General features: G+C 41.7%; 1 protein-coding gene across 1 annotated transcript in view; it reads right to left on the bottom strand.

Moving 5' to 3' along the window:
• PDE10A (phosphodiesterase 10A) overlaps positions 1-16,311 on the bottom strand; it is a gene marked incomplete at its 5' end in the record, with an annotated part of 166,201 nt that extends 149,890 nt beyond the window's left edge. The window contains one exon of the mRNA XM_084202802.1: positions 15,453-16,311. Coding sequence (XP_084058928.1) covers positions 15,453-16,311 — 859 coding nt within the window. The remainder of the gene's footprint in view (positions 1-15,452) is intronic.
• Between the last annotated feature and the right edge of the window lie 8,404 nt (positions 16,312-24,715).

Genomic DNA, 24,715 nt, shown 5'->3' with positions numbered 1-24,715 from the left:
AAAAGTCTATTTCAAGTCCAAAATGCAAGTTACAATTCAGAAATACACCTCTAGTGTATTTCACAGCTGGTGCTCTTAGTACAATAACTATTTAATGCTCTGTTTTCTTAAAAAGCTCTACAAAAAATATCACAATCCTTTCATAAGTAACACACAAGCTGCCATCTCCACTCCCATCTTCAGACCAGCAGAGAAAAAACCCTATTTTTATTATGGGGCAGTTAGTGAAAGAAAGCTGCTTTTCATTTTCTGTTGGACATACAAATAAGGAGAAATCAGCAGCAAAGCTATGTAGAAGTCTCATTAGAAAAGTACATCATGCGTTGCAATTCCCTCCTTTCCCTTGATTTCTATTTTTTTATACACAAAATGCAGGTCATGCCCTTGAGCTTCTGCCAATGTATGATTTTACAGAAAGGCCATGTGAATAACTGAGTGGTTCAATATGAAGTAAATGATGAAAGAAACAAAATAAGAGAATGATAGTCGCTTCAAATGAGTTTCTCTTTTGTAGGAACTGAGTGCACCAACATACTAAAAACAAAAACTTTCACCAGCTAAACATACCTTACTCATTAGTTCAGATCATCTGAGAGTGTCCTTCCAAGTTAATTTTCCTGAAATCTGAATATAAACCAATTTTTATTTAATTCACAAATTAGTTTAGAGACACATCACTCCATTTAAAATAATAAAGGTCTATTTGGAAAAAATATATATATAAAAAAAATCTAAGTACAGTTTTCAACTGTGGATCCAGCTCTTGTTTAGAGTTTTATTGCAATTTGAGTTGCAAATTCATCTTTGGCCTGGCAAAAGGAACAGCCACAAAGCAACCATAAACAGAGAAAGTATCTTCCAGCTGTTACAAAAACATACTTTGCCTTACTTTACAAAATAATTTTATCCTACTGTTTTTAAACCATTTGGAGAAGTTTTCTTCAGCGAGATTTATGCAGAGTTAAGCAAATGAAAAAAACCAACCACTGAGTCTTCTATGCCACAATGCACAGAAAGAACAACTGTCTGTCTAGCTGCCATTGCCTTCCTGTCAAAGCAAACAGGAGGTTCAGCCCATGCCTTTCAATCTTCCTTGAGATCATGGGCTAGAATGGAAAATTACCCATAACACAATTCCATTACACAATTACTATTATTTTTATAGTACAGAGTTGTCAGAGTACCATTATGACCAAGACAGAAGGGAACTTAGGAAAGTAGTCATTTTTGCCTCCACATCTGCATGTATAAGCAATGGTTAAGAGTGCCTAAAAGTTCTACAGAACTTTCACAAGAGCATCACAACATTCAGCAGTTTGGCTGAAGTCTAAAAAAATCTTGGTGATGTCTGTAGAGAGGCGGGACATTTTTGCCTTTTTTTTTTTTTTTTAATTGGCTGTATGTTTTCTGAGCTCCTATACCACCATTGCCTTATATACAGCAAAAAAACAGCTGAAGTTACTCAATATCAAACTTCTCCTCTAATCCTCTCCCCACCAAAACCAAGGCTATATAAGAATAAATAAGGGAATGCTTTTTCCTTTGGAGCATTGTTGAAGATTTTTCTGGTTACATATTTGATACACATCTTAATTCATTCTACAAGTTACCACTAAGGTTAATTTCTGTATGCTGTTTTCTAACTGTGATCAGATAAAAACATTTGGGCGCCTCAAGCATTCCAACCAATCACCTGTACTTCATGTAGCTTGTGTTCTTCCATATATTGCCAAAACTTTTTCTGAAGTCTAGCAGAAGAACCTATGTCAAAAAGACAAGTCACCGTGTTCCACAGGTCAAAACACATTATTCAGTTGTACACCCTGAATACTCTGTAGTGACGAAATGTAATGTGTTTCCACTTCAGATTAAATGACATTTTAGGCAAAATAGAAATAAAATAACAGACAGAAAAGTGATTTGGCTTAAACACATACAGTTGCAGCCAACAGGAAAAAAGCGATACTGTTTCCACTTAATGCATTTTAGTTTCCAGGACAGACTCAGAAGAAAGAATGTATCTTCATCAGAAAATACATTCCTGACAGGAGAAATACACACAACATAGATCTTGACAGGAGTAAAATGCATTAGATAAATATTTAGTCTATTCGAAGCCTTTATCAAGTCCATCCAGCTTTATGCATCTAGCCCCTCTTGCCATATCAATTATGTTGATCTCCTGTTTTAGCATAGTCTGCAGAGAAAAAGACCAGAAGTTTTGTTGAAATACGATTTAGTTACATCATATTTCAAAATATTTTGCAAAAATACTATTCATGAATAAAAACTTTCAATACTTCTTTGAGGAACCAATGTCATGAAATAGGATTCATAAAGCACAAACAATCCATTACAACAAAAAGATCAAATTATAGGAGTAAATATGATAAATAAATAGTGGTGTTCCATCTCCAGCTGGGCTTAAAACCATGACACATGGCAACAGAAATCAATGAAAAATCTCGCATTAAATGAAGCGGAGCTGTGATTTTTATTCTGTTTCCAGGAAACACAAATGCATTACATCAGTTGAGATGCACTTCCCATCACGATGACTCGATTGCAGAGTCCCTTGGTAAATGACACTTGAGAAGGAAAAAGCTACTGAAAACATCACTGACCTCTCCCACAGATGTTATGCCTCTCTGCCTTGTGCATAAAGCACTAAAAACCTTCGGACTACAAAGAAACTAGAGCCATCATTAATAGAACCTCAATGATATCCAGAGAAGATTCAACAACAAGAAAATTGATCCTTAAAAAGTCAAAAGTAGCAAAACATGCAATTGCCTTACTGGCTTGTCAGCTACAAAACTTGCCCATACAAATAGATTTTGACCTTGTGATTAACTGTAATCAAATTTGACTGTACCATACACGTGTCAGATGAGTTCATGAAAACCAGCAGCTGGAAAGATCCTAGCAGCATGAGCAAGTGTCCACAGAAACTCTGCCCATCTTATGAGATAAGCAGACATTCCAGGCAGCAAGAAAGTGGTGGAGAAAGAAAGAGAAAAGTAAAAACATCAGGAATATCCTGACTTCAGATCTAATGACTACTGAATTGATTGGGGTTTAGGGATTACTGGTCTTTGTCTTACTAAATTTGAATTGAACAGGTGCAGAATTGAGCAGATTCATGGTGTTCCAGCAGAAAAACCAAGCAAGCAAAGTTGCTAAAATATGAAGACATACAAAATAGGAGAGCAGCAGTTTGGGTGGTACCCAAGTTATACACTGCTCTAAAAAAAGAAAGCATTATGTCAGTAAGATGACAATATTTGTATTGCAGCATTTTACCAAAATAATTCATAAATACATTTTGGTTTTCTTTTCAGAACAAGATTATTACCAAACAAGTCTGAGATGGACTGCTAAAAACTAACTAAATAAATCCCAAGTCTTACTTCAAAAGTTTCACTGAACTGCACGTCAGGTGATCAGTTGATAAAACTGAAGGACCGAGGCAGATTTTGACAGCCAAATGATATAAAAGACATCAGTAAGTAAAGTAAACATTTAACCTCCAGCAGTACAGGACAGGAAGTCACTGCTTCTGCATTTAAATGACAAAGTGCACACTGAGTAGCAGCATAGGAAAGCATCAGTAACCATCATTTAGACTGATGATATTTTACTTTACAGTCACTGAACAATTTGAAAGATACCTATCTATTTCTCCGTATTTACACCCTTTACTCCTCCCAAAACCCAATAATTATCCTGAAGTTCAAGAGCTCTGATATAGCTTCAGAAAGATTTCCCTACTAATGCAAGGATGCAGGTTTGAGTTATGAAAACATCTACAGAAAACATTACATTACCAACTGAAGTTCTCCCTCAGTAGGCTTAATCTTTCACTTTTTAAGCAACAGCACTGACTGTAGCACACTCAGTTGTGACCAGACCATACCAGTAAATATATAGGAGGAAGAAAGTATGTTCTAAAAATCAGAAAGAAAAAAAAAAAAAAAGGAAGATACCAAGTAACACTTCCTATCAACATCATGCACATTCTGGGCTGTGGAAAGTACTGGGTCAAAGAAACAAAAGTCCTGTAAGGAAAAAAAGAACAAACAAACAAACAACAAAACTAAAAAAAAAAATTCTGAGCTTTTAAGCAGAAACCTTCATAAAGCTACTTCCAAGATGGCAAAGTTTACATTAAATAGATCATGCTACATCCTCATCTTCCATGTTAAATAACATATTTTAAACATACACTTCTAACATGTAAACCTGCCTGCACAAGGGGAAGAGTACTTATGTATAGAAAAAACAGCATTAAGGAGGAAGAATTAGGCCATTTTTTTAAACAGGAGGGTTAGTTTATGTGAACTTCAAGTGACCATGAAACTATGGCGTAAGTGTAACAAGCACAGCCAAGCTGATCTAAGATGAGCTGCTGATGAAAGGGGTTATCCTGTCATCAGCTCCCAGCAACAGGCTGACGTGTCACCAGGCTTCCCATCAGCACCAGTGGCCTTTTGACTCCACAAATTCAACTTCCTGAACTTATTCAGGAAGTGAACTATTAGAAAACTTACTCTACACCAGAGAGAGTCAGCAAGCACCTAACATATCTCAGCCCCCTGAAACAGCCTGCTTTGGGATCAGACAGGTTCCAGAACGAACAGACAGAAAGGGGAATGAAGCCAGGCAGTGTAACAGTTTATGCCCTCATGGCTCCTAACAGCCTTTTGCAATCTGCTTCTAGAGATTACCAGCACACGAGTAGGACCCAAGGTCACCTTTGCAGTTGTTCATCCACCACAGCAGTCTGCAGCTCAGTAACTCAGCAGACCTTCACCTCTGCGTGTATCACAGGTTAGGAAGCCTAACAATGTGCTTGAGCCTTTTTCCTGCTACCTCTGCTGAGCTGGCAGTGACTTCAAGCAAAGAAGCACAGGTTAACTATCTCAGTTGCCATTAGTAGACCTGCCAGAGCTCATATCTGACATCTAAAACGTACCAAAAATCATATGGGTTTAAGCCAATATTAAAGTCTTTACAGAGGATTTAAAACCAGTTTGTCAACTCAAGCTTCATTTCCAAAGAGAAATTCAGAACAGAACTGTATTTAAACAAAGCTTAAACAATTTCTGTTCTGGCAAAAGAATTCAAAAACTCCAATATTGCTCAATATAACTATGCAATTGTTTTCATGTTCTCTTTTCAATTTTGATATATATAGCAAATTTCAACTTCCTTACCATTCCTCCCTTCAGCTCCATAAACAGCAAAAGAATTGTGAAACAAGAGAAACAAAAACCTTTTTAGAAGTGCTTGGGAAGAAGTGTTTCTTGGCACAGCAGAATGGCTAGTTGCTTTGATTCAAACTCAAGTTGTTAAAACAAGATGTTGCGAAGTGCTAAGAGAGTAGTTCAACATAATTTTTAAAGAAGTACAGACAGCTGAACGAAGAAAAACAAACAAAAAATTAGCCTTGCAGTCAAATCAGAAGGTAACACCTGCAACATCATCTTGTAAACAAGAACCAAGGCTTGTCATGGACAAGTACGAGGTCACCATCATCAAAGCAGCCAGCCACAGTGATGTTAGCTGTACTCACAACATATCCACAGCCAGAGCCACCCAAGGCCATTCATGTTAAGTGACAGAGAAGGGCATGTGCTCTATGTGTAGCCAGAATTACACTTTAATAAACTGTTGGGGAAAAAAAAAAAAAAGGAAAAAAAAAACAGGAGCAAGGTAGATCAGTAATTAAACCACAATTAAAGCATAAAAAAAAAAAAAAAAAGAAAACGAAGAAAGGAAATAAAAACCACATGGGGTAGAACATTAAAACTTTCAGAGAGACCTTAAAAAACAATGGTAAAGAACAACCCCAGCTGGCATAAACAAAAAATTGTCAAATAGTAGCTGGCTATTCATGAAGATAATATTAAGCTGCAAAAAGTAAAGAAATAAATTATTATCTGTCAGCACATTCATAAGTATATAAGATTCACAATGCACACTTAAGTTGTCACTAAGGAGGAAGTTAATATTTAAGCAGAAAGAAAGCATTTGTGACATTAAAAAGAAAAATAACACTCATACATTAAAAACAGTAATCTTTTACTTGAGTCAAATCTCATACTTCATTGAAGAGATTCCCTTGAAATTTGATAATTTGCTAGGAGATATTTACATATCAAGCCTTTCATCTACCCCAAAAGAAACCTCTTAAAGTTTATAAATAGCTTTCCCTATAAGGATGAACATTTTCTTCTGCTGTAATTGCATTCCTTTGAGCAATAAAAATGTTAAACTCCTCTTACTATTCCAGTCTTCTCTCTATTCTATTCCTGATTTTTGTTCCTTCAATACAGCTGTAATAGATGGACAAGTCTCCACCATCTTTCATTAACTTAAGGTACATAATATGACCACACACACTACAATCATCCTTGTCAAGTGACCAACTTTGTGTCTTCTTGTTCTCCTATGAACATTCATTTACACATTTTAGTCACAATTTCCAAAGATCCTTTCAAAGCAGCAAGACCAGGAAACAAAGACAAAAAATATAAATAATTGTGTTGACTCAGGCAGCAAGCCATGTCCTCCAATATGGTGCCTTATTCACTGCAAGCATCTGTCATTAAGGACTTTGTAGTACCTGTGGATCATTCCCTAGCAGAACTTGGTGTGTAGAAGCAAGGTCTGCCAACTTCCAAAAACAGTTTAGACAGTTTGGTTCCTCTGCTGCTCCGCAGAACTATGTCCCTAAACAAGAAAATAAAACAGCCCAGAGCCTGATCTTTAACCACAAAGTACAGGGGCATGACAGAGCTTCTGTCTGCAAAGCTAAAATCTTATTCTTTCATAAGGTGGGAAGTATAACTCCCAGGGCTTTTTGGGAACAGTCTGCATTTGCTTACTCCCAACACACATCAATTAGGCATAAGTCTAAACTGGATCAAGGAGCTCACTAAAAATTAAGCAGAATAGACAGGACTAAACCTTGAGCCCACATCCTCTGTGCTTAGTTCAAAAAGTATGAGCATTGCATATAGCTCCAACAAAAGTCCAAAAAAGGCCTGAAAGAAACACGCAATCTACAAGCACATTCCTACCCACAAAAAGCCTATGAAAGTTCCTGCAACATGCCAAATGATCCTGTTGTCTCTACCATTACAAGAGCTAAGCCAGAAATTGTACTGTTCTATAAACATTGGAGACTGCAGGTCAGCCATTCTCTCTGATGTCTCAAAGCACTACTCAAAATGACACCTCTAATCCCAAGACCTTCTTGCTTTCATAATCATCAGCTGAAGGCCACACAACTACATTAAGCACTTAAGATCCATGAAAAAAGCAGATTCCAATAGCAGCTGTCTCAGGAGTCTGTACTGGTGAAAACTGAAGTCTGAAGAAACAGGAACATTGGGACACATCCACACAGAAGCAATTTGCTCTCAAGAATGAGACACGGAAGCCTGGCACAACGAAACCTGAGCATATTAGCTAAGGCAATGCCTGTTTTGAGAACAGATGAGTTCAGTTTCCTGTTACATCAAACAGTAACTTTCATCAATCCTACGTGTGCTCAAAAAAAAGCAAGAAGAAAAAATTTCTACTGACATCACACTTAGGGCTGGGCAGACAGCAGCGGATTAGGAAATACAATGAGTCACTGCAAATACAGAACACATCGGGAGCATTTTCAAACTACCATGCAAAATTTCTTCTCACCAAAAAAAATCCAGACAATATCATTTAAGTAAACCATACCGGAATAAGAATAATAGTGCCATAGTGCCTTCACACAACAGAAGTACTTGGGGGAAACAAAAACACTGTAAAAAAGAACAGTATAAAACACCAGACCACTGCAGGAAGAAACAAAATCAGCACAACTCAGCAATCAAGAAGGAAACATCAGCTAAAATAAGCTTATGGGTGGACAAGGGAAAAGGAATATAAAACTGAAATTACAATATAACTGAAAGACAGGCATGCAAAGAAAGGACAGCCAGAGCTATGTTCCAAAAAAGAATTCACTCTAGAGAAGCTGCCAAGGTATCTGTATATGCATAAAAGAAAACCAAAATATAAACACAAAAAACCCAGTGTAAGTAAAAGAATGAGCTATCATAAACTCAACTGCTATGTGTTGGCGAAAAAAATCGTTAGTGAAATACCGAGACACTTTCTTTTTTTTTTTTAAGACTAAGTCAAAGACCGTTAGAAGAAAAGGAAGTAGCTTTACCCAGTTTGGAAGCAAATAAAATAAGACACTATAGAAGAAATACAAAGGAGATATAAAAACTAGGCAGTGAGGAAAACTACAAAAGAATAAAAAGGATGCACATTTAGCCACCATAATTCAGGCTAAACATCTTATTCTCTGAACCACAATGTGGCAAAAATGCTACTGAAATATACACGACAATGAAAGTGGCTTCCTTCCTGCCAGTGTGGAAATTTCCCCACAGGATGAAGTAAAGCAAGCAGTATCACTAAGGTAAGCATAGCAGTGCTTGTCAGCAGCTACAAATACCTGCTATTTTGGGTATGTATGGGTCAGAAGAATTAGACATGTGAGGTTTCTGTACAAAGTTATTAGAACTTCAGATGCAAAACTTTCCTTTTCTTTAGGAAGTATTTGTGGCTTGACATTAGGGGATTTCTTTTTGATGCAAGTGGAAGGAGAGGGAGAGAAAGAATGCTGAAATTATTATCAGCTGAATAAACGTTGTTAAGAGAAATACAGCTCTGGTGCATGGGAGTTGGCTGTTAATGCAGAAACAACAAATCTGATCAATAAGTGCTAATGAAAACATTAAAAGTTTTCAGATGGAAGGTGGATTAACTGGTCTCAGCCCTGACAATCTCTTCTTCGGGTCCCAGCACCAAAGAAGACAAGATCACTACTGCTGCTTCTACATTGAGGTTTTTTATTATTATTTTCATTAGATGTCAATAACATTGCTACAGACTTTCTGAAGGCAATGAATAATATTCAAAAGCCTTCTCTTTTAGTATTCTTGAGCCAGAACTACTTAAGAAAGTCTTCAAGTGATATACTGCCCACAGCTGTAGTCCTTTTGAGCCACAAGATGTAGCATCTCTTAATGATGTGACATTTTATTGTTAAAAATCTTACTCAGACTAAAACTTGCTATCAATGTGTTTTCCAAAAGAATGTGAAATTTTTAAAACCAATATTTTTTGTTCTTAATGCCACCTGTGACAAGATGCTTAGGAGCTGGAATTGAGAAAGCTTCCTGCAGCAACAAATCACCGTGAAAAGGTATATTAAAAGAATTTTGAAACAAAGGAGTTCTTTTTAAGAATGTAGATGATATATTTTTTTAACTAATTCATATTCTTGCCAAGTTTGTTTTTTAAGACATAATTAACATACTTGAATGTTGAAATAAAGCATTCTTAAAGTGCACTAAGCTTAAGATAAATGCATGACTTTCCTCTAAAAATTTAGAACTTTTTAATCAAACTGTCCTTCTCTCCTGCAAAAACAAACCCATCATGAGCATTGTGGAACATTCATCTGTTAACAAAGTCATGGTGGCGAGGCTGTTACCTGCCTTTTGAACAGCCTCATTTGAGTGTGCAACACATCATTAGATTGTCTGGCATAGCAGGAGCCAAAGTCTTCAATAAACACCAGCCAGGCTGGTTCCTCCCACACTAATTATGACAGCTTGACAAGAAGTGATGAAGAAAGCACAGAAATATGACACTTTCTCAAAAGCTTTTAAAAGGGGACAAAGATGGCAAGGGAAACCCACCTGCCAGGATGAAAATCCTGTGTCCTCACCTTGAAACAAATTAGGAAAAAAAAAAAAAAAAAGGCATAATTTAAGAGCAGAGCTCAAAGCTGAGACTTGATTCCACACAGTTGCCAGGTTCAACTGCATCGACTTGTCACATCCCCAAGCCAAGCGAGGCTGAGCTGCGAGAGCTGCCAGAAAGCAAAGGCAGCAGCGCTCTCGGAGCTGTCAATCAGTAGGTGGCACTCTCCAAACTCCGACCGGGGGAAGCCAAGCACCAGCTCAAGCGAGGACACACTACCGAGCAGCCTGGAACGTCAGGAGAAATACCAACAAGAAATACCGAACTGTTTTAGCCATAACCCATGGGAAATGCAATGGCTTCATTTCTATAATATATAAAGCAACCCTTGTATATAATCGCTGAGGTTCCTAGAAATTACAATTTTGGGTGCTATAAATACTTTGGATGAACACTATTCTACACTACTGTAACAAAATCAGTACCTTAAGAAATTATCCCTTACATCTCCAGAACACTTTGAATGCAGCATTGTAGCTAATTATGTAGAAGGAAGTCAAACTCATGACTGAATTTTATCTTTTTTTCATTTAACAAAAGATAGCATAGCTATTTGTGTGTTATCACAGCTGTTCTTCAAAGCTGGACAATAAATTCGTTACAACAAATGAAACCGATAAACAAATAGTTTGGAACAATATATGAACTGTTATTTCTGTGAAATTTACTAGTGAAGATGGGACCAACACACCCAAAGATTCAACTGTTTTTAGGACAGGAGTTAAAATCAGTACAAGGTATAACAAAAATGGAAACACTGTTCCATAAAAAAGTGTCAGGCTTCCCATTCCTACAAACTATGTTTCTTCATTTAACAATTACACTTAAAAAAAAAAAAAAAAGATTCATATCAATGCACTTTACTACTTATTTGATAAAACAGTAAAAGAAAAAGTGGATTTAGTAACAATGTTCAAGAAAAAGCAGATTTAGTAACAATGTTCAAGTACAGGTACTTGTAATTGAAACAGCCAGCAGAGGGAGTATAAAACAATTTAAAAACCCTCAAACAGCCTTTTTTCTTTAGATATGTATTTTTTACTTATGATTTAGCTTTCTTTAAAAATACGATAATAGTGCCAACAGTGCAAACATTGTAATATTATAAAACAAAAATCAAATGCTCAAGTATTAAACAGAATTATTTGAAACTCAAATACTTTTTCAAGTGGCATTAAAAAAATGAGCTGTTACTAAACTCAATCTGAAATACAATTTTAAACACAGGCAAGGTTAACATCAATCAACAAGCTGCATAAGCCATATCCAAGTTCAAAATCCACTCACTCAGAGACTCTCATTCTTAACTTTCTAAGTCCATGAATCCATATCATTATTGAGAGAACGTTGGTTAAAATCTATTTGTGTTAGAAAATGGCACAGAACCTTAAAACTGAACAGAAGTTACTGCTGTACTGATCTGTACAATGGATGATGTGAGAGCAAAAGATCCAGGTATATGCCCTAGATCATTAGTGCAAGTAAGAACTCACATGACTGTTTCAAAATCAAGTCACTAAGTCACATACATGCTGAATAAAAACACATCTTTACACTTCAGGTTTTCACCACATCCAGCTGATGAGGGTGGCTTAAACATGAGTAAAAAGGAAAATGAGGTGAATGAAGCTGCCAGCCTTGTGTTAGAATATTAAATAAGCTGCCATCCTCCTCACACAAGTGGCCAAGGCTTATGAGCACAAGGTACTCCCAAACCATCAGACACAGGCAGCAGAGCTGAGGAGGCAAAGGGACAGAACATTAGATATTCCAAATGTAAACTGCATGTTTTACAGAAAACCATTTGTAAAAATACCTGACTTGGAAAAGCAAGCCTTTCTCCACTCTTAACTGCTCATGCTTGCATGGTTTTCATTACCTTTCCATGCCATTCCTGTCTGCCCTATGTATTTTTCTGTTATCCCACTAAGTAGAGTGGCAGTGCTGCAGACCAGGATACATGGTGTTCCTATACATTAATGAAAAATGTGAAACACCAGTTGTGATGGGAGCAGTTGAGTGACATCACTTATCATAATGATATCCTACTTTAGTGATAATTTTGCTTTCAATTAACCTGCAGTCAGAATCCATGGGGTGAAAACCAGAGAATTTAATTTCTTACATACTCTAAGTTTTAAGCATGATTTAATTGGAAAACCAAATTCTGTCCACCGTCACACAAGGGATTCATTGCTAAAGATCAGAATTTATCTTAGAACACCCTGACTGCAAAAAAATGAATACACAGGAAAAACAAGACTCAAGACAAGATTAACTTTTCCATTAGATCACGTAACAGGAATACTTTTGACATGATTGCTATTTTCTTCCTGAACAACACATCTTACATTTATTCTTTCTTAGAGGGCTGCTTAATCAGAAAGTCATAGCATGTGGCATACGAAAGTATGGACTAAAACAGCCAGAAAAAAGATAACTGTATACAATAAAAATAAACTGATAATTCTCTGACAAGCAGAAAGCCCGCAGAGTGTAAAGAACTCATACCTGCCAGTAGACTCATGGGACACAGATGACATATGCTACACCTGCATCATGAAAGAAGACCTGGAATGTGGAAGGAAGATGAGATGCTCCCCTAAAGGCAAGACATTTCTTGGAAACCTGAAATACTGGAATACCTGGCAACTTGCAGTATTCTAAATATGACAGAACTCCACTGGAGTATTGATCCAGGATGTTCAATACTAAAAGTTTTGTAAAACACTGTGTTATGCACCAAGACTTTAAACAGCTAAGAAAAACAACATACACCACACAAAGTTCATATAAGCTTCTGCAGTCCAGAAATTAAAAATTAGAAATTTTAATGAGAGAAATAGCCAGATATGGCACAAAGTGAGTATTGTAGAACCTAAAATTTTAATAAGAATAACCTTTTAACAAAATCCTGACTGGAGAGCATGCAAGTCAGAAGAGCTGAGATGAAAGAAGGAATACATCTCTAGCAATTTCACTGTTTTCCACTCTTGAGGATTCTGTTATGCCACTTGTAAATCTTCTCTCCAGGAGGACTCATCTCAGTTCTCTTCCCTACAGAACCCCTCAGGTTGCCTGCAAAAATATTTAGGTTCTTTTTCTTGTATTTAAAGTCAAAAAGCAGATATATGCACATGGATATGATTTAGAACTTAAAATACAATTCAGGAAACAAAAGGTATGAGACACAGCACATTATCTTCATTATTTTACATGATCTCATCCTCTTCAAAACAATGATAGCCTTCCGGCTGCACTGTAACCAGGACTGTGCACAGCACTCCAAACAGTTGGACAAGTGCTCTTTGCAGTAGCTGTACTGGAACTGAATAGTATCTTGTTTGACTTCCCTCCCCTACTTTTTTCAGCCTGGTTTCCTAAGGAAATCAGATTTATGCAATCACTCGGGGAGGGAGGGAAGGGAACACATAGGTACATATGCACCACATGTCAACGTCTGTCCGTCAGACTATCTGACCCCACTAATACCTGTTGAGCCCATTGGTCAGTTTCAATCACATTCAAAAGAGGAGCAGAGAATTTCAAGTTCTTGAAAGTTTCATGAGCACGGGCTGCGGAGTATGGAAAAGTGTTTCCACAGAGAGAGGCTGCATGTCTTCTCAGACGTCAGTAAACTCACAGGGGAAAGAATAGTTCTGCTCCTTTCCTGCCTGCCGGAAAATCTTCAGTCAGAGGTCACAGTCAGTGAAAGACAACCAAATTTCTTGTGTTCAAGAGTTCATAAAGTAGCTCAAGTTGAATTCACTACTGCTTTTAAAGCTGTTTTGAACAAAGCTGATGTTTTCCACATCATCTTTTTCCTGGTCTAGTATAGGAGTGAATTGCCCTACGTGATATACATTTCCTCGTTCAGTTCCTTGCTCTCAAGACCACTTATTTTAAAACATCAGCATTGTACCACACACATGGCAGCATTCTACCCCTCTCAAGCACAAAGAAAATTAAAACTGGAAGAGTTTAGGATTCTCTTCAGGTCTCAAAACTAAACAAGTATGTGCCTCTGTGCCATAATCAACTATTGCATAAAGTTGAAAAAAGTGCAGCAAATATAATAATTATCTTTATTCACAACTACTCTGGAACACAATACTACCACACTTGCAGGCTCTTGTGCTTAAGACAGCTGTAAGTAATAAAACAGATAATGAGGTTTCAGTGGACATCTCTGTAGTTCTTCTGACATCTCCCCAATGAACCATACACAGTTCACCTGTATTCAAAAAGCCACCTACAACAAAGTATACTAACAGACTAAAATTCAAGTCTAGGGACACCTTAAGGCATAGATCCACTAACTAAGGAGCTGTCACAAGAAGAAAATACAGCCACAGATGATAGAAGTCATCCTGAACATCAAAATACTAGACAAGCAAAAAAAAAAAAAAAGTTCCCTATAAATATACATACATATATATACATACACACACACACATATATTTCAGCCCTGATACATGCACTGCTTGTAAATTCTTTACTCGTGTGACCACACCGAAGCCCAGCACATTTCCCGGCGGGGGCTGGCGGGGGGACGGGCAGGCAGACCCCGGGAGGATTCGGCCCGAAGCCCAACCCCGGGGCGCGCACCCGGCGGGGCGCGGCGTGCCGGGGAAGCGAGACACCCGAGGGGCAGCCGGGCCGCACGTCCCTGCGAACGGGGAGTTTGTGCCGTGCGAAGCCTCCCCGCTCCCACAGCCCGCCGCAGGGCTCGGGCCGCTCCCGCCGGGCTCCCCCGGCCGGCACGGGGAGGGCACTCGCCGAGCCCCGCACCGAGAGGAGGCCGAGCTCCGGCCCCACTCCCGCCTGCCCGCACGGGGCGACCGCGGCCCCGCGCCCTTCCCCCGCCATCGGGCTCGGTGGGAGCCGGCGAGGCTTTGGGAACGGCTGGCTGCGGGGAGCCCTTTGTGGAGAGCCTCAATCCCCCCTTTATTCTGCCCTCCCCGCCAGCCGGACACTATCCCCGTTCCGGCGCCAGCCCCTCGTAGCAAGGAGCACATGTTTCCTCTCGGGCTCCCGGCCCGCCTTACAACGAGCCACGGCCAGGGGAAGGCGGCACCCGGTACCAAAGCCGAATCAGAAATATGGAATGTGAACGCGCGTGGCAGATCTGACGGGGGATGCAGAAAGAAGCGATCCATTTCACCCTTTTCGGTCCTCCGCTGCCGCTTTTCTGTCAATTGCCGATACCATAATGCTTCCTTACTGCCTGTTCAAGTAAGTAGGGGGGACAGTCTCCATTCCTCTATGTGTCATTCCTAAGCAAATTAAGCATGTACTAGGCAAAAGGCTGACATACGTACAACGTAGAGTTGTCTGATACCGAAATGATGCCGAAATCCTTGAGGCGTTAACAGCCAGCTCCCACAAAGAGCACTCAATTACATCCAGCATCTCCTTTGTCCGTGCATCCTCAATACACACCCGGCCGCTCCTCCATGCGTCCACGCACGCCCCACGTATACGGCCCCTTTGTGTCCTCGCCTCCCCCCCACTCACAAAGAAATGCCCTTTCCACAAGGCATGCACCCAGCCTCGGACACAGCCCTTCGCCTTCCCCCGAGACACGCGCGACCCGCCGCCAGGCACAGCGCTCCGGTACCTACTTGTATTCAAGAAACAGTCCGTAAACCTCCTAAAGCAGCTTGCAGAATTAGATCCATCTTCCATGTCTGGCCCTAGGAGCAGGGGAGACGAGAAGGAGAAGAAGGCGCCTCTCTGCCGCTGCTGCCGCCTAGGAGTCCTGCTCCCGCCGGGGCCGTCGCCTCCTCGGATCCCGTCGCCGCGGGCTGCTGCTGCTGCTGCAGCACCGAGGGAATTGCAGGACCACGGGCGAGAGGCGGCTGGGGAGAGGAGGAGCCGGGAGTGGTGCTGCCAGGGGCCGCCGGCTGCGGAACGGAGCAGCAAGCCCTGGATGGAGGAAGAACAGAAGAGTCTCCTCCTGCCGCTGCCGCTGCCGCCTGGATGGGCGATCAAGTGAGCTGCTGCTGCTGCTCCGCCAACATCTCTTCCTCCTCCTCCTCCACCTCCTCCTCCTCCTGCCGCTCTCGCTGCCTCTCCTCCTCCTTCCCTCCCTTGGAGACTTGTGAGGTTAAAGGAAAATGAGGAGGGGAAACGAGGAGGCGGCGGCAAGAAATAAAAAGAAGATGGAGAAGCGTAGGAGAAGGAGGGGATTGGAACGAGGAAAGGAACCGCTGCCGCTCTAGAGACGATGCTGGCGGAGACGGCGGAGGAGGCTGTGCCTGTAGCGCGGCTCCTGCTGCTGCTGGTGGTTGTTAGGAGGAGAGAGAGGGAGCTGCAGGCAGCCGAGTCGCCTCCAGCAGCGGGGGGAGGAGGAGGAGACCCGCCGCTGCCTCCACCTCCATGGGAGTGGAGCGGGCGGCTGCCGGAGCCGGGCTTTTCCCCGAGTGCTGCAGCTAGGGGGGCCGAGGGGCGGGATAAGATCCGCTTCTCCGGGTTGGACATGCTTCCGCTCTTCCCTCCCTTTCGCGTTAGTTTAAGGCAGGACGTCTAGCAGAGATACGGGAGTAAAGCGAAAGGGGAAGCTGAAAAAGGACGGAGCCAAACAAGGGGCAACCGAGGATCGGTCCTGCGTTCCCTCCAGCAACTCCCGGGCAGTATTTCCTCCGCACCCCGGCTCCCCGCCCTCATAAAATCCTTACATTTCCGTTCCCCCTTTAGGCCAGAGGGGACAGGGCGCTACTGACCGCCAAGCAGTTTCAATCCCCTTTAAAGTCCGCTTTTCCCCATGCTCCCACCTCGCATTCAAAGCAAGAAAACGGCAACAATCTGTATTTTCTTCGAGCGAGGCAAATATTGCCCCGTATGTGCGCGCTCGCCTGCAAAGAGGCAGATACAGTCACTGCAGTGCCGCTTCCACACCAGCCCCGGCCGCCAGAAAACGCCCACTGGCGGAGCCAGCGCTTCCCAGGCTCCCTCCCTCCCTTCCTCTCACTGCTAGGCGCGCACACGGGAGCTACAGCACAGCGGCTACCTAAAGGGAAAGCGGGGAGAAACACGAGGAAAAGATCCTCCCTATGCGGTGTCATTATTTTAAACATACATTTCCAGCTGCTGAGATCAAAAGGCGGACACCCTGCTAATCCTGGGCAGAGAGCTGCCCCTTCGTTTCTGCGGGGCATCCAACACCATTTCCACGCGAAGACGCGCAGACCCTCCCCGACGCTCAGCATCACACGCGTTTGCTTTCGCTCCCCCCTGCTTTTCCCACCACTTGGCATACTGACAGCCACCCATCCCTCAACCCCAGCCCTCCGGCTCCCCGGAAGCTGCCTCAGATCCTGCTCTCAGGTGCAGTGTGGTCCCGGGGCTGCCACCGGCCTTGCTCCGCAAGCACAGGCACCGTCGCTGGCCAGTGGAGCCCGTCGCGCTGGCCAGCCGCCACCTCGACCCCGCGCTGGGGTCCCTGGCCCATTCGGCGTCCCTCCCCGCCGCCTCCCCCCGCCATCCTGGCCGCAGCCCGCGCGTCCCGGTGCCTCGGCGGTCCGCGCTACGGCGGCCCTTAGCGGGGCAGCCGCCGGCCGAGCGCCCGGCCAAGGGAAACCCAAGGGCAGGCTCGGATTGGAGCGAGGCCGATGACCGCGCTCAAAGCCCCCGCCGCTTGTATTTCGTTTTCCCCGTAAATTCTCTCTACCCTGCTTGTCAGCTGCTGAGAGGCGAGAGGAGAGGGCCGAGCTCACCGGGATTCATCTCCAGCAGCAGGAAAGGGTAGCCAGTATCGCCAATTTGCTACGGGGGCTCCCCTCAGCCCTGCCGAGCGCTCCCGTCGGGCCGAGCCGAGCGGGACCGCGGCCGTCGTAGAGCCGATGCCCCGCGCCGCCCGTCGGCACGACCGGAGCCCCCGGGCTTCGGGCACCCCGCCGCCGAGCTCCCCTCCCGGGACAGCCGTGCCCCCAGCACCGTCAGCGCCGGGAACCGGCCATCATCGTTCACCACCCGGGCAGCCGGTGCAGCCCTTGCTTGGCGCTCCTGCCCTCACCCCGAAGCGGCGGCGTTCGGGGGCCATCGCCTCCGCCCGCCCGGCGGCAGCCGTCGGGCGGCGGGGCGTCTCCCCGGCCCGCGAAGGGGCGCGGGGGCTCAGCGCGGGCTGCCCGAGCGCCAGGCGGGAGCTCCCTCGGGACACCCGCGGTGCCGACCGCCAGCGCGGGGGCACCTCTGGGGCCCGGCTGCGAGGGACTGGTGCCCGGCGCAGTGCCACCCCGCCGCGGCAGGACAGCGCGCACGGGGCTCCTGCCCCGCAGCTACCTGGACGGGGCGGAGGGAATCGCTCTCCCCAGGTGGACGACGCATCCCCTCGGCGCTCCACCCCGCCAGCGGGAGGCGAAGCGGCCGCCGCGCTGGTGCCCACCCAGGCGGGGCCGCCGCCGTGCCGCTGGCAGCAGATTTTGTTGAGGCGCGGCGGGGTCCCCGCGCAGGCAGGGCGGGCGCTGCCCCGCGGCGCGGATGGAGCGGGCACCGCCGCCACCGTTGCAGATATTGGTGGAAAAGATGTTTGTGTTGCCGCTGCCAGCAGGGCACCCGAAAAGCGGGAGATTCTGTTTTGCTCCTCTACCTTCCCGGAGATCAGATCTCCACGCCGTCCGCCGCCACTCCAGGTGCTGCATTACCGGGTCCAGGTGTCGGTGGGAATCCTCATCGAACTACGGCAGTCTTCCTATTTCCGTTCAAAATTAGGCTCGCTCTTTCGAATTTCGACTCCTGCTTCGAAAACAGTGTAAACCTACGCTTTTGGGTTTTATTTTAAATCGTTCAAGTGTTTTATATTTATCATTTCAGGACTTCTTTTAATGCTAGAAAACACACCAACTCCTGTAACAGCTAGAGTCTTTCTGTATCCATCTGTAACGCTGAAAAAGATATTCTTCTGAAAATAGCAACGCTCTCAAATTAAAGTGCCTTTCCAGCCAGCTGAATGTTCAGTAACAGTGAGAAACAATCCACAGAGTTTGAAAAAGGTTTCAAATGCAAAACCAGATTAGATACTCTAACTAAACAAACAAAAAACCCACAAAACAAAACAAGACGACTCAGGTTTTACTAAACGGTTTCCATCTGCATGGTTTTTAAAACCTGTTGCCTAAAAATCCTGAACTAAAATGCAGAAAACTTAATCTGTTTTGGGATCCACTTTCTCTTAGAACATTTGCCTTTACCAAAATTTCTATTTCATATGCCTATATGTGTGAGATTCTTTTATTTCCCTAAGTCGAACCATTACATAGAGAGCTTTTCCCTGAAAACTGCTGCACAAGGACTAGAGATTCAGTGAATATTTAAATTCTCAGAGAGAAAGTTTTGTTAATAGAAACAAAATTTCAGTGAATTGTGTTTTGTTATTGCAGCCTGTTTGTTTAGCAATTAACAATTTCTTATTAGAAAAACTCTTATACTAAAATGTTTAAATTAAAAGAGCTAATCAGATTGAAACGACTGACAAAAAGCAAGAGCCAGTCACCCAAAAAAAATAAAGTAGGTCCTTTAGACAGATAAGTACCAAATTGTTCTGTCAATTAAAAGAGTAAATTACTGATACTTTACATTGTCAATTAATAATTATACAAATCTTGTTTAACGATGCTAATTTATGCTAAATTTTTCAATTGCTGCTCATCCAAACTGCAGTTGTTTGAATATCACTGTCTCAGACTGGATATCTATGTATTCATACAAGGCATATCAGTTGTGCATGTATAAATACATATCTGTACATTCATCAAACAGGCAAAATACATTTTGATTTGTAAAAAATCATCAGATATTCCAGAAAAGCAGCTTTCAGGTTAAGGGTTATTTACAAACTATTTATCTGATTACTATTCATTAACCATTGGCAATTCATACCTGATTGATCACCTGCTTCTTGGCCGGGCAAGGAAAAGCAATCAGAGAAAAATGTTAGATGACAGTGAAAATTATGTTTCAAGCTCTCTACATTTATATTTGTAAATTATACAGACTTGCAGACAAGCTATCTAATGGCCATCTCAGTACCTGGGGATAAATTAGTGGTGAATCACATTTGCTCGTCAATGTCAGTTTGGGTTTTCATTGTTCAGTCAGCATCAACATTTCCATTGCCACGGAGCAGTGATGTCACTGATCCCACTGTGGTACTAACCATATACTCACATCTTTTACCAGAGAAGTCTCACCCACTCCAACACGAAACACTGAGATTCGCTATGTCAGCCCCCCACACTCTCCCCCTGAAGAGAAAAGGACTTTAAAAATGCATAAACACAACAAAATGCAAGTTAAAATACTTTGGTGCATTCGCCTGTGCCAGGTGCAAGGGTTCAGGTACAACCATGTGTCAGTGCAACCATGAGCAAAGGATTTTAGTTGTATTTACATGGATAAATGTGATTTCATGGAAATTCCAAAGTCACAGCACACTGAAGCCATCAGGTGCATTGTACTTTCAAGCACAGGCCTGGTTTGAAAGCAGCAAATAAGACTGTTTGGCAATAATTTGGGAATATTATTCTACATACTTGAAGAAAAACATTGTGGGGAAAAAACATAGTTATAACAAAGGTTTTTTTGGTATTAAATACATCTTAAACCAAAAACCTGTTCTTTCCCTGTTCTGTTGGCTCCATTTTAAGAATGACAGTGACTCATCTTTTATCTGGTCTCACTCTTTTGTCTGGTAAATCCTCTTATCTCATCTTTATATCCTGAGTCCATTCTACCACGTATGACCAATTCCTTGAAAAAAAAAGAAAAAATAGGACAGAATATGGGGTAAGGGAGTTTATAAAAATGTAGGATGACAGCAGTAGAGGACCTGACAGAACCAAACACCTGAAAGTGGGTGAGACAGAAGCAGCCACAATGAAATAGAGAGAAAGCAACCTGTTGGAAAAGTGGGGCAGGGGTAACAAAAGGATAAATGCAGCTAAAACCCAAGCTCTGAGGCTGAGTAAATACAAGAAAAAATATTTATGGAAAAGTCCTGAGCAAGTTGATAAAAATATTTGGTTTTGTTTTGTTTTGTTTTTCTTTTTCCCCAGGGATTTTCTGCTAAATTACCTTATAGAATATAGTAATTGACACCCTGATACTTAATTGCTATCATAAATTAGAAATCTCTAGAAAAGACATTGTTTCCTAAAATCTTATTCTATAAACCTTTCGAGTAATTTATAGAATCTCTTACTTCATAAGAACTTGTTATTACAAAGGACAATTCTCAAACACCATACTCATGCAAGGAGTAAGTTTGTTTAAAGGGGATGTATCAGCCATTTTCTTTGATCCCCACAAACACTCATCCAAGCCGCCTCTTTTCCACATGAATATTAACTGCAAGATGAATATTAACTGCAAGTGCTGGCAACAGGCAAACATGCTAGCAGCCATCTTGAAAATATTCTGGGAAACTACCTAGTCCAGGTGCAGAAGAAATACTGTGAGATAGAAAATGAATGACAATTCTTTCAGAAAATAAAAAATCCCTATTTTTTAAGAAGTCCAGGTCTGTTCAGAGATAACTGACATCCAGAAAAAAAAATAATTTTTAAAAGTAGATAAATATCTAGTTTACTTTCAGTACTTCATTCAGCTCTGCTATGTCATCTCACTTTCCACTCAGCTTTTAACACAGCTGAAAGGTTCTGTGGCTGGAACTATATATGATAAAAATTTGTCTAGAAGTGTTATGCTGTGTGATGTATGATAGTGGGTACTATCATACTATTAATAAAGCTGTGAAGACCATTTCCTGCCAATTTTTTTACTTCCTCTTAGAAACACACAAAATTATGAGAAGTTTTCAGCATTATTTTCCAGGGAAAAACTACAATTCTTTATGGAAAGGAGATACTTCATGTGAAAAGGTAGAACATTTTAATCACAAAATTTTCTGGTAGACACATTACTAAATATGACATTGAAATAAAAAAAAAAAAGAATAATTTTAAAATGCAAAAAAAAACAAGTGTCAATATACAGAGAGAAACACTTACAACAATTGTACTCAGATTTGTTTCCTATAAAAGACTATGAAAGAAGCCAAACAAAGCCTTATGAAGCCACCTAGCATTCTGTGCTTTCCTATGCAGAACAAAGAACAGATATTTATTGGCTTTATTTAGAGGGGTTTCAGAGAGTGAAATGGCTACTTGCATTTAAGTTACTGTTATTAAAGTAGGGGACACTTCTCCAGAAAAACTGGCCTTTAAAAAAGTTAAAACTCCAGTAGCAGCTTTCTATTTGGAGATGCTTTATTATAAACCCAAAGCAGTATAAACACTGCAAGCTTTTTGATACAAAAACCATCTTTTGAATCCTGTCCAGCAGAACAGGATCATGGCCTGGGACCAGGGCCCCTGAAGCAGTAATGAAACACAAACAGCAAAGGATGTAATAGTTAGCATGGTGGGCAACAGCATTGTTGTTACCCAGTACTGTTGGAAGAGCCATTTTTATTGCAAGAAAAATAAACAGCATTATCAGGATTTTTGTAGTTCTACCTTTCTGTTTTCATAATGAAATCAAGAGTTAATTTATGATAGAAATTTGTTACAATTTGCTATCTCCTACAGACAAATAAGTTATTTCTATCCTGTACTCAACTGGAACATAAAAATTCTATGCTTTACATGAACTAAAGAATAGATTTAATAAAAATCCAAAAGGAAAGGTGAATACTGACTTTTATTCACCATGAGTTGTGTGTGCATCTTGCTAGCACATAGCACAGAGTATACACTGCTATTGTCACAACAGGGATGCCAGCTTTCCCCTGTAACTCTCTCTTGCAACCCCTTTCTTCATTTTCCCAAATTCTGAAACCAGTAAAAAGAAGCAGACTTTCCCCCAACGTGTTTTGAACAGTTCACGAAAATCCTACTGGCAAATTCTTTTGCAATTAGCAATCTCAGCTCTGAGTTTAAGTGTATAATTTTGTTCTAGCCTAAACCTACAGCTGGTTCCTCTTTGATATTAACAGCAGGTACAAAAAAACCCCAAAAACTAAAACAAAAACAACAAAAAAACTACCAAAACAGAGACTGAGTCCAACCTTTAGAATTACCTACAAACAAAACAACTTCATGTTGAATGCAAGCACCTTGTTGTGATGTCTAATCATTGCTCAAGGGAAATAAGTGCCTTTTTAGAATGCTTGACTCTTTTTGTTTGAATTCCTCCTTCCTTCAGTTGCACTGACTACCAAGCTACCCTCTGTGAAGAACAGGACTTTTCCTCCTGCCTTTCTGTTAAAAAAGTCAGACCTGAAACTGTGACTGTTGACAGTGAAGTGCAGTCATTAGCTTTCAGGGCTAACATCTTGATGAGACGAAAAGTGCACACCTCTAGCAATCACGAATTATTTCATGTGTTTTCTTGAAAGTCTGGCTTCAAAACCATGACCTGTTCCTATATAGAAACATACCTTTGCAGTCCTGAAAACTAAAAAGCTTGACTATGAAAATGAAAGCTTGAACTCTTCAAGTTTTGTTGTACAAACATAGCTGTCCTGGATGGGGTCTCAGACTGGGATAACATGCATTCATTCAACACGACTGAGCTAATAAAATTGAGAAATGTTTATTATCTAAGCAACTTTTCTCCATCCCACCCTAACCTTAGGGACCAAGAAATTCAAACCAACTTATTTCTTTACAGCAACATGCATGCACACACTATGAACATGCACCTGCTCTCTTTATATTCCACCATAGGACATATATTCCACCATTGGACACACCTGACATCTTTTTCTTGCCTGCTCTTCCCACTTCTCCCCCTATTTTCTTCTCTTTTTCTTTCTCCCTCTCTTTGTGTTTTTCACATAGACAATATTTCTCTAGCTGCAGAATCAACTTAACAATATAGATTTTCTTTAGACAATATTTTAACATGAGCATGTGAAACCCACCACATAGAAGTCTGGGATATTACTGCCATCATCCCAGAACAAATACTCTTGCATACCCAACCCTAGAAAATTGCAGACCAGCTTATTTGATTCAGTACAATTCTTCTCTAGGAGAGAATTGTCACATATTTTTATTAATTGGCTTTTATAGCTTTGTTTACTTATTCCCCATTATCTCCTTTGCCATAATCCAGCAGCTCCTGTTATTTCCATAGCTTTCTCTCCCTCATGTGTGATCCATTCGTCTCTCCAGTTTACCATTTCTCCCTATGCTGCCACATCTACATCTCAGCTGGCAGCATCTCTATTCTCTCAGCTGCAACAAGCTCTTCACCTGCTTTTCCCTTTACTACTTCCAAAGTCATTCACCAACAGAAGTACATCTTCCTGCCCTTCTGCTGTGCAGGTCCCACAAAAAGCTCTGGTCCTCAAAAGTGGAGGGAGATTCTTCCCAAGCCTTGGGTGTAGATAAAGGTTAGCTGTTAAAGTAGACGGGGAAGGACAGAGACTGCTTATTCTCTACCAGAAGCCTGGGGCTGCCTATGGAGGAGGCTTTAGGATGGCAGAAATGAAGCAGCATTATCTTATCAGCTTGGCCACAGAGACATGGAGTTTTTCATCTCTCCTGCTTGATATGGGTCCTCTGAATGAATGACTGGGAGACTTGAGTACAGACCACAAAGTTCAAGCAGAACAAATAGGATACATCCTACTCCTATGATAACACAAGACCAGCAGTCCAGAAATAAAATAGGCACCAGAAATTTCTTTATGTGTTCTCCTTAGAAAGAAAGTAAAATTGGATTCCATAGGTATAACTGACAGGAGTCTTGTTCAGGCTAGGAATCTTTGTATTCCTGGTAGCCAAACAGGACAGGGATTTTAAAATATATTCATTGCTTTATTATTTAGAAAAAAAATATGAAACTGTATACTGCTGTCATATTTAGAAAGTACAGACCT

This window comes from Fringilla coelebs, assembly GCF_963513975.1.
Source record: "Fringilla coelebs genome assembly, chromosome: 3".
Taxonomy (NCBI): Eukaryota; Metazoa; Chordata; class Aves; order Passeriformes; family Fringillidae; genus Fringilla; species Fringilla coelebs.
This window is presented reverse-complemented; position numbering and strand designations above follow the sequence as displayed.